Source organism: Malus domestica, chromosome 04 (assembly GCF_042453785.1).
Source record: "Malus domestica chromosome 04, GDT2T_hap1".
Classification (NCBI taxonomy): domain Eukaryota; kingdom Viridiplantae; phylum Streptophyta; class Magnoliopsida; order Rosales; family Rosaceae; genus Malus; species Malus domestica.
Genome location: NC_091664.1, coordinates 16,287,403 through 16,300,963, shown reverse-complemented (window position 1 = coordinate 16,300,963; position 13,561 = coordinate 16,287,403). Strand labels below are relative to the sequence as shown.

The 13,561-nt window shown below is 37.2% G+C and overlaps 1 protein-coding gene across 1 annotated transcript in view; it reads right to left on the bottom strand.

Annotated features, from left to right (window-relative positions):
• Positions 1–4,748: 4,748 nt before the first annotated feature.
• The window catches only part of LOC139195156 (uncharacterized), a 44,014-nt gene continuing 35,201 nt past the window's right edge, over positions 4,749–13,561 (bottom strand). Inside the window, exon 6 of the mRNA XM_070820334.1 lies at positions 4,749–5,175. Within this exon, the coding sequence (XP_070676435.1) occupies positions 5,049–5,175 (127 nt within the window). The 3' untranslated portion in view covers positions 4,749–5,048. The remainder of the gene's footprint in view (positions 5,176–13,561) is intronic.

The following is a 13,561-nucleotide window of genomic DNA, read 5'->3' as shown; positions in this document are numbered from 1 at the left end:
GCTCTTATACTCATGTCACATGAGAACTTATGGTTATGATAATGCAAAGTAGTCATTTGACCTGAGACATCATAGTTGTCTTGTGGTTAGGTCCATATCTTTGACTGTGTCAAAGGCACTCTATCAGAGAGTGTCCACATAATAATTGCGGTTAAGCTACTTAAACATGGAAGCATGTGAATGCTCAACAAGGGATCTCTAACCATCAAACCACTGAGGGAGAATACTCCATGATATGATTAAGAATCTCTGGCTAGACTATGAATGAGATTTAAAAGTCGTTCCAAATTACATCAAGGTAATCATATAGACAAGAGGATCACATTGGATAATAGACATGAATAAAATATCAAACCAAACAATGTGATCAAGAGTATTGAATTAGAGAAATATCGTATTGCATTTGTAATCCTAAGCTGAATAGGTTCTCCAAACCTCTTCTGATTAGCTTGGGCATCCATGACATACTTCTAGGTGTCTCACTGTCACTCATGGTTTATGGAATCTCTAAACACTAAAGGGAGAATTGAAAGTGAGTTTCAATTCATAATCGATTAGTAAGAGTTCTAATCGCCAACTACCTTGATAAAAGGAACCTAATGGATCGCACACTTTGTAAGGTAATAACTACAAAGATGAGTAAAGACAACTAAAATATTTTAATTGTATATGGCAACGATTAATTAATATGTTAATTAATCGTACGAAAGGTTCGTATTGGGGTTTTACGTTTGTTTCGGGTTTTGGTCCACAAGGCCCATTGATTTTAAGTTGTATGACAACTATAAATAAATCAGAATTAACCCAAAATTAACCTCAAAACCCACCTACCTTAGAGGGGGTGTGTTGGTGGACTAATTACAAGTTTGCCACTCACTTGGAATACGGTATAAGGGCAACTTTATAGCCCTAACCACATTAGGGTTTTCCATGAGGAAAGATGAGAGAACATTTGATCTCTCTCTAGGAGTCTAACCACATATGAGGGATTTAGCTAGCAATCTTCTTCCTCCTATGTCACTCATTGATGAGTCGATTTTATACTATATATTATACCCTATTCTTGGTATATTTTGGTTATTATTTTGGTGAGATTTTGATGTTGTGCTATGTGCTTAATGTAGGACATGCGAACTTGTTTGGAGCATAAAGTAATCAAACGGTGGAATTTTTTAGTGATTTCAATTGGAGCGGGTTTGTGAATCTTTTCAAGAAGGTTGTGTCAAAAGTTCATAATTTTATCCCAAAACATCAGATCATGACGAATTAATTTATGCCCAGCGTGCAGTGCTGGCAAATTGGGCCGCAATGGATTATGGATTTGGGATCTTCTTGGAACTTGAAGCGGAGGTCCTAATCTTTAGTTTGAGCCATTTTGGACCTGTTTTGGAGCCCTGAAGGTCTAGAAACGTGGCTATTTCTGTGTTGGGCAGATTTCCTAGTCATAATGGGAATGTAATTCCTAGTTACCCTTTTATTATTTTATTTCCTAGTTTTTAGAAAACCTTTTTCTAGGAGAATTTTAATTTGGAGTAGTATAAATAAGGTTTTTAGCCATAAGGGTTCTCTACGCGAGATTAAGAGAATTTAGCCAAACCTTAAAGAATTTTAGACTTTTCACGTACAAAGTGTTTTCATTCTTTTTCTAGTTAATGATATTTTCTTTGATTTTTATTATGAGTATGCGTAACTAATCAATTTTGTTAGGGCAAAGCCGTGAGCCTTAGCATGAATATGTAATTTTTATTTAATTGCTTATGATAGATTGCATGCATACTTTGAATTATTAATCATCGTGATTAAAACTATCTAATTGTCTTAATGCCTGATCACCGTTAGGATCTTTAGAAAAGTAATTTGATTCAATTTTGGTCGGAAGGTTCCCTTAAATTGATGTTGGCTTCTTGTGGTTAATAATTGTAATTTCACTTAGGATGAACACCACATCTTAAGGGTTGCATGGCTTTTCAAAGGGTTTTCATAAAGCATAATGAGTCTCTCATGTTCAAATTTGACCCAAATGTCTGGACGGATTGCATGTTAGATATACGTTCTATGTTGAAGGCTCCAGGTAGGATATATATTAGAAAAACCTAACCTTCAAAGTGGCATGTGTAGATCATAAGTAATTGGTAAAAATGCATAGGATTGCTAGGTGATGGTGGAACACTAGTGCTTATATAAATTGGTATTTAAAAAAAAATTATTTTCTTTTGTCGTATTATTTTTGGGAGAATTTACTATTAAATTTTAATTAAAAACGTTTTTAATATTATTCAAGTTCAAAAACTCTTCTTTGAATTTTTAATCTTATGTAGTTAATTAGGAATTGTTTTTAGATAAATTATCCAAATAGTCCTTGTGGATAACGACCTTGCATGAGCATCTATACTACAATAATCTTGTATTCTTGTAATTATTTTGTGTGATTTTACCCTTATTTGCGTAGACGGTAAAAATCCTATCAAGAAATTGACGCCATTGCCGAGGATTGTTTCAAATAATTTGTGTTAATCATATTCTTAGTTAATTATTTGTATATATATCTTTTTATTTACTTGTTGATTTTGTTTTTATTTTTGTAGGCTTGTTAAGTTTGAGAGCAATTGAATGATGGAGCCACCAGGAGGTTTGCCGATATGGGTTTCTTTAGCAGAAAAAGGATTTCATGGATTTAAATCTATAGTTTGTGCCCTTTGCTGTTTGAAGACCCATGATCTTTTGGAGTGCCCGAAAGAGAATATTTTCCTGAGTTTGTCCAAAAACATATCAATATGAGAATCGACTCCAAAAGGCATTGGAACAATCCCTATTCAAAGTTCTACACTACAAGTTTGAAAAAGCATCTTGAGCAATAGTTTAAGCAACCTAAGAGCAACTCTACCAGGACCATTAGCCCAATGGACCCGCGACTTCCCCATCCTAATAGCCCAGGTGCAACCTTCAGCCCATATAGGCATGTGGGCTAAGGGGCCCGAGCGAGAGGCTCGGCACGAATTGGTGGCCCGAGAGCCTTAGGGCTGTGTAATGTGTGGCTGACGTCAGGGTGACTGGGCTCGACTTCGTTCGTTTTCCTTTGTCAGAATCTGGAAAAAGAATATGATGCATACAGGGAATTAAGCCTTTGAATTAAACCACAAGAATTGCAACACAACAAGATTTAAAGCACAAGAACACAAGATAGTGATAGAAACATTACCTGGGTTTGAGATTGAGAGCTCAAGCTCTTGGCTTCAATGGTAGGACCTCGCACCATGCACCAATGCCGCATGCAAGGCCATGGTTAGGTTTTTTGAGTTCCAGGGATTCCAAAAATATTATTTTTTAGCTTGATTTGTTGAAGTTTTTAAGTGAAGTGAGGAAGAGAGCTCACGAGAGTGAGTTGGAAAAGAATGAGAGAAAGAAAGAAAAAGGAAGAGAGAGATAAAAAGAAAAGAGAGAGAGAGAGAGAGAGAGAAAGAGGAAGAACCGGTCAAATAAGGGGAAAAGGGAAAGGATGATGAGGATGTATGGATTGGGTAAGGAAAACATACTAATATTTTATTGCCTATTGCTATGATTATTCAATTTAAAGATGGAGATGCAAAAGACAGTTACTGTTCACTACGTGAACTCAATAGTGAGTTCCCTAGAGTACCTTTGCAACGCTGGTGTTGCTCTAATGTGCCACAAGAGCTCTCAGTGGAAGACAAACTTTCTATATTGTTGGAATCAACTGAATTGTACATTGAAAGAACCCATCAAGGATTTCAGATTCAAGCATTATACTGTGGGTATAACTATGATGATTAAGAAGAGGTTGTCTCAAAAGCTAAGGAGAAAATTTCCAGCCATTGACATCCAAGGGAGAAAGCAACACATCTTGATCCTATAATCCCACCAGAATCTGCGACGCCCCAGGTACATGTGCCGTCAAAAATTTTCCAACAAAGACTCCAGGAAAGCATGGGAATATGTGTTGGAGAAGGGTGTTCACACAAATTCAGAATCTGGATAATTTAATGATCAGCTTTTAGACACAGTTAAGAATTTGGATACAGGGCAGACGACTACTAATACAATTTTCGTTGTTGAATTGGGCATTCCAGTAGTACAGCCCATCAAATTGAAAGGCATATGAGAAGAAGATCTGTGGCAACCAAATTCCTCATAAACAAATTCAGCCATTGCAAAGGTTAAGGGTGTTAAATACAAGGTTCATATCTGTTCATTAGAGACCAAAGCCTTGCTGGAAAGGATCCCATATGACTTCAAAGAATCACTCACATAGAAGGGCAAATATGAACGTTTCAACAACTGAATTTAAATGCACAGTTTAAGTCCATTCTAATCTATTATTGCCCTATGATGTTGTTAAGGAGTGGTTGAGTTTGATGGATCAAGTGACATGATTGCCAATTTCTTTTCAATCCGCCTAGCTATAGGCATTAAGTAAAACCCTAATAGGGACGCAACCCAATTTTTCTAACTCTTTGCTTATTTTCATTTTATTTTCTTGCTTTCATTCATTATCACAAAAATAAAAATTAAAAAAAAATTAGAAAATTGAAAAACAAAAAAAAAAGGCAATTTTTTAATTCTTTTTATTTTTATTTTTATTTTTTTATGTAATTAGCTTTTTTTTTTATTTGTAATTGCAGGTTAAATTCTGAACTAATTTGGCCAAAAATCCCAACTACGTGTGGATTCATACATTCACCGTTCATTCACCAACATACATGATATGAAAAATCATGAAGCATGCAGAAGATCAAAGAGCTGGGTTTAGGGTTGCTTACAATGGGGTTGTTGAGAGGCTTATACACTACATGGATCCACTCACTCACACTCTCCCATTTAAATTAAATTACAGACCATATGAAATCCTATGATACATGCATGATTCTATAATCGGGGATCCAAGTGTGCGGAAGGGTCCATATATCACAGATCCAGATTTGTGCACGAATTTTCCTTGGCATTCGTCATCAGGAGACATGCAAAATAAATTCGATTATACATGATACAAGAACCCAGAGACAAATTCCAAAGGATAGTATACTGATGCATCACATTGTACACATTGTTCGTCTGGAAGAATTTTCGATGGGGATGTTTCCTGGCTGACGAGCACACAGCTCCCCAAGAGGTTGGCGCTGTTTGATATTGTATGTCAGGATTCTGCTTATTGGTGGGCTGTAAGAGAAAGACAGAGTTAATTCTGAAAGGTGCCTTTGTGGGGCCTTAGGTGTAGGCCTTGAAGCTCACAATCAAAATTAACTTGAGGTGTTCAGGTGTGCCACTGCCATCTTTAGCATTACAGATGTAAAACAGATGTTTAATTTAATTGTATATGCCCGAGAGACTAAGTTAGCTATGAAAGGTGCCTTTGTAGGACCTTAGATATAGGTCTTGAGGCTCGCAATCAAAGCTAACCAAGTACTCAAACATATAGTGGTTGGTTCATTGTTGCAGAAGTATTACAACTATTATACTTTAATCACCCGAGCCCGAAGAGCAGAACGAACCCAGATAGGTGCCTTTATAGGGCCTTAGGTATAGGCCTTGAGGCTTCCCATCAGAATTAATTCTATACTCAAGCGTTCTATGGTAATCATAATATAACAAAAGTAAAACTAAGAAATAGGCTGATTACTTGCACCCCAAGTAACTTCGGATTTCTTGTTATCAAGGATTGTCATGGATGGGTTAAGTCCACATAAAGTTCTTTTTTTTATGCCTTGAGACCAAGGACTTCTGATTGATAAATCTTGTAAGCCGAAAGGTTAGAACTTAGATCTGGTCACGCTATGAGTGCGGATTCTAACTTTACTTTTACATGGTTGGGCACTATTAAACCGACCAGATTCAAAAACCAAGACACCTTTTAATCATAAACTTGCTAGAAATAACTTGGATACAGATGGAAGTATACATCATATTACTAGATTTATGAATGAAAAGACAGAACTGTATGAAGGAATTATTTTGAAAAACATGTTCATTTGAGCAACATCATATAGCATGCAATTAACAATTAAAGGCGGAATCATGCTTGTATGCACCCAAAAACAAAACATTACCATGAAATTCAAAGCCTAGTAGATTGGTGAACCAATAATCAACTCAAAACAAAGTGAGTTGAAATTTTTACCTTTGTGGATTCCTCTTTGCATAAGCAAAGGCTAATCACCCAAAGAGATAGGGCCTTCATTCCTTGCTTCTTAGATCCATGGATTTGGATGGAAAAATAGGTTCTCCAAGTTCCCAAAATTGAGAACCTCTAAGTCTCTTCACCAAGGTTAGATTGTAGAAGAAATGAGTGACCTTGGAGTTGTTAGGATTGCTAGATGTACCCTCCAAGGTGTTGGCCTCTTTAGAGAGAAATGGAGAGACAATTCTCACCAATTTTCCCCAAAAATAAACCCTTTTAATCCTTAATGAATATTTGGCTATAAAGTCATTTATATAGTCACTTCTTTAAGTGACCTAAATAACCAAAACCCTAATTCATCACACTATGGCCGGCCATATTGGGATTTTTGGGCTTTTGGGCTTTAATGAATCTTTATTCATTAAATTGTCATACAACTTAAGTTAATGGGCTTGACGTTCGAAGCCCATTGGGCCTTAAGGTCCAAAACTATCCCGAAGTCTTTAACGAACTTATTCGTTTGATTAATTAACATATTAATTAATCCTTGCCATAAATAAATGATTAAACCATTTAATCATTCTTACTCATTTCCGTTTAATCTCCAATCTCTACCTTTTATGGTGTGCGATCCATTAGGTTCCTTTTAGCGAGGTAGTGGGCGATTAAAACCATTTTACATCGATTGTGAATTGAAACTATTTTCAATTCTCCCTTTAGTGATTACACACGTTTAGGGCTTCCACAAACCATGGTTGACGCCTAGCAGCATGTCATGGTTACCCAAGCTAATCAGAAGAGGTTAGAGAACCTATTCAGTTCGGGATTACAAATGCAATACGGTCTTTCTCTAATCTAATACTCTTGACCACATTGTTTGGTTTGATAGTTTATTTGTTCATGTCTACTATCCAATGTGAATCTTATGCTTATATGATTTACTTGAATGTGATTTGGAACGCATTCCCTAATCTCATTCATACTCTGGCCAGAGATTCTAAATCATATCATAGAGTATTCTCCCTCAACTGTTTGAAGGTTAGAGATCCCTTGTTGCGCATTCACTTGTCTCCATAGCTAAGTCACTTGACCCCAACGATGCCGTGGACACCCCGAGGGGGTGACTTTGACATAATCAAAGATCAAGGACTTAACCACAAGACAACTGTGATGCCTCAGGTCAAAGGACTACTTTGCATTATCCCAACCATGAGTTCTTATGTGACATGGAATATGAGAACTCTTCGTTGATCACGTTCAGTGTACTCATTCTCTATTGAGCACCTACGTACTTGTCTTGATGTCACACACACCAATGACTCGAGACTAATCACTCTCCCTGAGAGAAGACATAGTACGTACCGATCTTAACGGACTGTCAATGCCCAATTGACAATCCTATGATCAGGAACATTTAGGATGTGTCTACGAAAGAATGGTCTCATGAATCTAACTTCATTAGATTACATTCTCCCAATCACATATTCCTTGGACTTTATCGTTTAAGCATATAACATTTATATGAGACGGCTCAAACAATAATCTTTGCCCTTTATATGTAAAACTAGATTAGTTTAACATGTGAAATGTCCGTAAAGTATCATCACATGATTGGCTTTAGGGCACATTTCCAACACTGTAAACACGGGAATTCTTCCGATGAACGAGACAAGAACACGTGTACAAAATAATATTTGTATTAATGATTTAGGGGTTACAATCTCTTCTACAAATTTAGCCTCTAATTCTATCTTTGTAATGGGTAGATTTGTTGATGTTGTTGATCCAAAGAGTTGTCGGGGCTTGATCTTTAGGATGAACAAATGATGAATGATGAACACTTTCTTCAAGGGTTGTCGGGGCTTGATCTTGAATTAGTGGAAGTTTCTTTAAGGACCGTTGGAGCTTGGTCTTGAATGAGGACTTTGACGAAGAACGAAGAGGGCTTTCTTGATTCTTCAGGATTTGCTTGAGAGCTTTAGAGTTTTGAGGTTTCAAGACTTTGGTGTGGTGTGAATTCTCTTCCAATTTTGGGAGTAGAGAAAGTGTATGTAAAATCCCCCTTATTGCTTGATGGAAAAGCCTATTTATAGGCTTTGAGAATGAATCACCACCATCCATTTGTTTGGTGAAGTAAGTGGATTTTATAGGTGGGATGAGTGTGTGTTGTAGGTGAAATAAATGGGGGTTGTAATTTTAATACAATTGTCAATACTTATTTCACCGAAATTTCAATGTCTACAAATGCCCCCATTTCAAGGCGCGTTGTATACATGTGCTTGTCATGTGTAGAAGATGCGTTTTGAAGTCCCTTAATGTAGATGTCGATCCAAGGGCCGTTGAGGCTTAATCTTGAGTTGGACTGGGAGTTTCTTCAAGTGTCGTTGAGGCTTTTTCTTGAATTAGTGGAAGTTTCTTCAAGGGCCGTCGAGGCTTGATCTTGGATGAAATTTGGACCACAAGGAGCTTCATATGGTAGATGATCTTTGGCTTTGGTAATGGATGAATTGGCACGTATTTTGTTGTGCTTGTTGACTTTCCACAGCTTTGATCTTGAATTAGGTTGGAGGGTTTTCTGGTTTCCTCTAAAGGACTTTCCACAGACTTAATCTTGAATTGGATTTAATTCAAGGGTGGTGGATACTTAATCTTGAATCGGGCTTGTCAAGGGCCGTTGGGGCTTGATCTTGAGTAGTTTTCAGGGTTTGAACACTTCGCAGGCAGGCACGAGGCGGAGGTGATGGCCTGTTTCTTTGTTTAACTTTTTTTTTTTCATTCATACTGAAGAAGGTCAGAGGATAAGGTCAGATACTGCAAAGAATTTGCTTTGAAAGATCAAGGAAGTTCGCAACATTTCATATGAACCCTGAGTAGTTTGGTTAATGGTATGATCTTCAAGGGTTGTCGAGACTTTGCTCTTTGGCGACATTACCAACGAATGGCTATTGAAGCTTCTCGAGCTCTTTGATTATAGCAACGATGGCGGGCTTGGATTTGACTTAGACTCCTCCGTCTGGATTATGCAGTATTGCTGAGAAGGGTGTCCTGCCATAACGATTTGTTCCAGCTCATCGTGCTGCATTCTTCTCTACTTGTTTCTTTCACCTAGCCGAAGTGGTGCACAACCCTTTGCCTTTAAATGGTCCTTCAGAGCATCACTTTTCAGCCATTCATCCATGCTTGGTAGTTTCAGTGTAAAGAGCCAGCACCATATCAACTGTCTTGAAGTATTTGTTGAGGAAATTCGAGACCCGTCAACAGTTGAAGATGAGCACTCGAGAGCAATGCTAAGTAAGCAACCAGGTAAAGGTTCAGGACAATTAGTTCTTGATCGGACGTTTAATTTCAGGTTCTGACTGATTGCTTCATTTCTCCTTGTTCCGTAGGCAAGAGCAAGGGCAAAGGAAATGATAGGGGAAAAGCATGATATGAGATACTTTTGCTTTTAACCCTGATGATATAAGATACTTTTGCTTTTGAAGAAGTAGCAGATGATCAACACATGTATTTATTGTGCTTCACATGCTTCGATGCATCATTTTCACTTGCCCCTTCTATTCTTCAAGCAGATGTGGTATCTTCTCCGGAAGTATAAGATGTTGAGACAATGGGTACTTCGAGAGCAGTGCTGGGTGAGCAATCAGAAAGGTTCCAGGCAGTCGGTTCCTTACCAGGAGCTTAAGTGGAGGTTCCGACATATTGTTTTCTTTATCCTTGTCTTTGCAGGTAAAACAAGGACAAAAGAAAAGACAGGGAGATTGCATGATATGAGATACCCTTGCTTTCTACCTTGATGATATGAGATACGTTTTCTTTTGAAGCAGTAGCGGATGAACTAGCACGTATTTTGTTATGGCTGTCTCCACATGCTTCGATGTATCATCTTCACTTGCATCATCTGTTTTCCAGGCAGATGTGGTATCTTCCTTGGAAGTACATCAACGGTTGAAGATAAGTTGAAGGCAATGCTAGGTAAGCAATCATGGAAAGGGTTTCCAGGCAGTCTGTTCCAAATCGGAAGGTTGACTCCAAGTGCCGGTTGATTGCTCTCTTTCTCTTTGTCCTGCAATAAGGAGGGAAGACAAAGAAAGGGATAAGGAAAAAGCATGCTATGAGGTACTCTTGCTCTTAACCCTAATGATTGTTGGAAGTATGCCCACAAAGCCACTCATTTGATGTAATAGCTTTTTGGAATACTTATTGTGTTAAACTTTTATATGTTTAATGAAGGGCAAATCTTATTGTTAATCACTATTTATTGTATCATGTGTTTAAGCAATAAGGGAATCCAAGGAATGTATTTGTTCTAAGAGATAAGTGATCTAATGAGTTAGATTATCGAGACCTTTCTCTTATGTTCATTCCTAAAACGTTCCTAGCCATATGATTGCTAATTGGGCATTGACAATCCGCTAAGGCTAGTATGTGTTATGTTGACTCAATCGTGAGTATAACTGGTCTCAAGTCATTTGGTGTTGGACACTAAGACAAACACATAGGTGCTCGAAAGAGTACTCGAGTACACTGAACTACGATCAAAAGAGAGTTCGAACATACATGTCATGTATGAACTCTAAGGTTGCAATATGCAAAGTAGTCCTTTGACCTGAGGCATCATAGATGTCTAATGGTTAGGTCCTTGATCTTTGATCATGTCAACGGCATTCCTTTGGAGTGTCCACGGCATTGTTGGGGTCAAGCTATCTAGTAATGTAGGCATATGAATGCACAACAAGGGATCTCTAACCTTCCATGGTGGAGGGAGAATACTCTAAGATATGATTCTAAAGTCTTTGGCCAAAGCAAATGAATATGACTTAGGAAGTTTGTTCCAAATCATATTCAAGGGAATCATATAGGAAAGTATCACATTGGATAGTAGACATGAAACAAACTATCACTTAAACAATGTGATTAAGAGTATTGTATTAGAGAAGGACCGTATTGCATTGTAGTTGTAACTGGATAGGTTCTCCAACCAATTCTACTTAGCTTGGGTAACCATGACATACTGCTAGGTGTCACTCATGGTTTGTGGAAGCCCAAATGATTAGGTAACACTAATCATTAAAGGGAGAATTGAAATGTGGTTTCAATTCACAATCGATAGTTAAGAGTAACATCGCCCACTACCTCGCTAATTGGAACCTAATGGATCGTACACCGAGTAAGGATGTATGTGAAGAAATTATATGAAATGGATAAGCAATTAAATGGTTTAATTGAAGAATGGTCAAGATTAATTAATTAGTTAATTAATTTTATGAAAGGTTCGTATTGGGCTTATATGTTGGTTTTGGGTTTCGGGGCCCAAAAGCGTTTTGGTCCAAAAGGCCCATTATGTTTAAGTTGTATGACAACAAAAACAAAATGGGCAAATTAGCCCAATAACAAGGAGAGGCTGGCCATTTGGGTGAATGGGCAAGTTTGCTTAATTACAAGTTTGCCACTCACCAAAGAAAATGTTATAAAAGCAACTTTATAGCAATTTTCTCATTAGGGTTTTCTTGTTGAAATTGGGTGAAACATTTTCTCTCATTTTTCTCTAAGAGGCCGGCCACTAAGGGGAGGGACATCTAGCAATCTCTTCTTCCCTAAGTCATCCATATCATCTTCACAAGATACATCCTTGGTGAAGAGACTTAGAGACATCAAGCTTTTGGTGTTTTGGAGAACAAATCCTTATTTCCTCAAATCTTCAAAGGAGCACTAAAGGGAGGAAAACACAAGGAGGATTCAAGGAGCTTGGAGGTGACTTGAAGGCCCTCCACTTGGGTGAATCCCTTGTGTAAACAAGGATGAGCTTCAAGGGTAAAGAAACTCTAAATCTTTACTTCTCTTTAATGTTGTTAAAGAGTTTATTTTGGTTCACCATATACTAGGCTTTGAAAGTCATGGGTTTTATGAATTGTTTTTTAATGCATGCCTACTTTAAAGTGTTAATAGCTTGCATGTGTATTCAAATGTTCATACTTGTTCTTAGCTAGGACAAATTTTTTCCTTCAAGTGGTATCAGAGCCTAGGCCTAGTGTATGGTGAATCCTTTTGGGTTTTGTGATGTTCATATTTTGTGATTTAAATGTTGTAAATGTTACAAACTTTATTCTTGCTTTTGAATATATAAATTTTGCTAGAAAATTTAGCATCTCAAATGTTGTAGATGTATTTCATTCAAGCATGAATATTGGAACTAAAATTTGGTGCCATGTATTTTGGGAAATTCGGCCAAATCCTTAGGGTGACTTTTTGGGTTCATGTTTGTCTTGTTAAAATGGTTTTAAGGTGACTTTTGGAACCCCTAAGTACCCTAGGATATTAGCCCTCTTTTGAGAGGTGAAAAATTCAGTTTTGATGATTGAAAACATTCATGGAGCTATTATGAGTTTTCATGGTGTTCTTCAATGTTCTTGAAGTTCTTGCCAAGAACATAAAGTTTTGAAGTTATGATTCAAAAGTTTTATGTTTTTCATAAAGTTTTGGTATATTATTGATTTATTATTGATGGGTGATGTTTATTGGTGAAGTATTATTGTTGGTTTTTACGTTTGACAAAAAATCTCTTACAAACCTATCCAAATCACCTTTACCTCACCCACCAAAATCAACTTGCAAAAACTTTTTAGAAATTTTTCAATTTTTCATTAAATGGCCGGCCACCCTTAGTGGGGGTACTTTTGGGGCCTTTTGTGCAATTACATAAAGTTTTAGATACTATTGTGTATTTACATTTTGGCCCAAAAGTTTACGTTTTTACGTTAAGGCCCTAAAACTCTAAAGGACAAATTGTTTTGATCCTTTAATGATGTTTTTACATTATTAAAATTTTGGGATCTAGTTTAATTACATGAAGTTGTGGACTATTGTGTTTTTACAAAGTGACCCCAAAAGTTTTTGTATTTGCATTATGGCCCAATTGTTGTGGTCATAGTTTCCTATTGACCCAAAAGGATGAGAACAAAATTGTTTTGTCTCTTTAATGAGAATTGGATTTTCATTTCATTTAGTTCTATTGATGCACAAAATCAGCTATGACTTTGGTACAACAGAAAGTGTCAGGTTTTGTGACCTTCGTTTGGTTGCTTCGGTCACTAGTGAGGATAAGTACGTAAATGAATAGAGACAGAGCAGTAAACACAGGATGTACGTGGTTCACCCAGATTGGCTACGTCCACGGAGTAGAGGAGTTCTCATTAATTGTGAAGGGTTTACACAAATACATAGGTTCAAGCTCTGGTTTAGTGAGTTCTAGTGAATAGTTTAGTACAAAATGACATTAAAGATTATTGTGGGAGAATGATCCCTATTTATAGAATAGAGTTTCTAGTTTTGTTCTAATATTGACACGTGTCGTGTTGTGATTGGCTTCTGATGTTGACACGTGTCGCGTTGTGATTGGCTTCTGATGTCGACACTTGTCGCATTGTGATT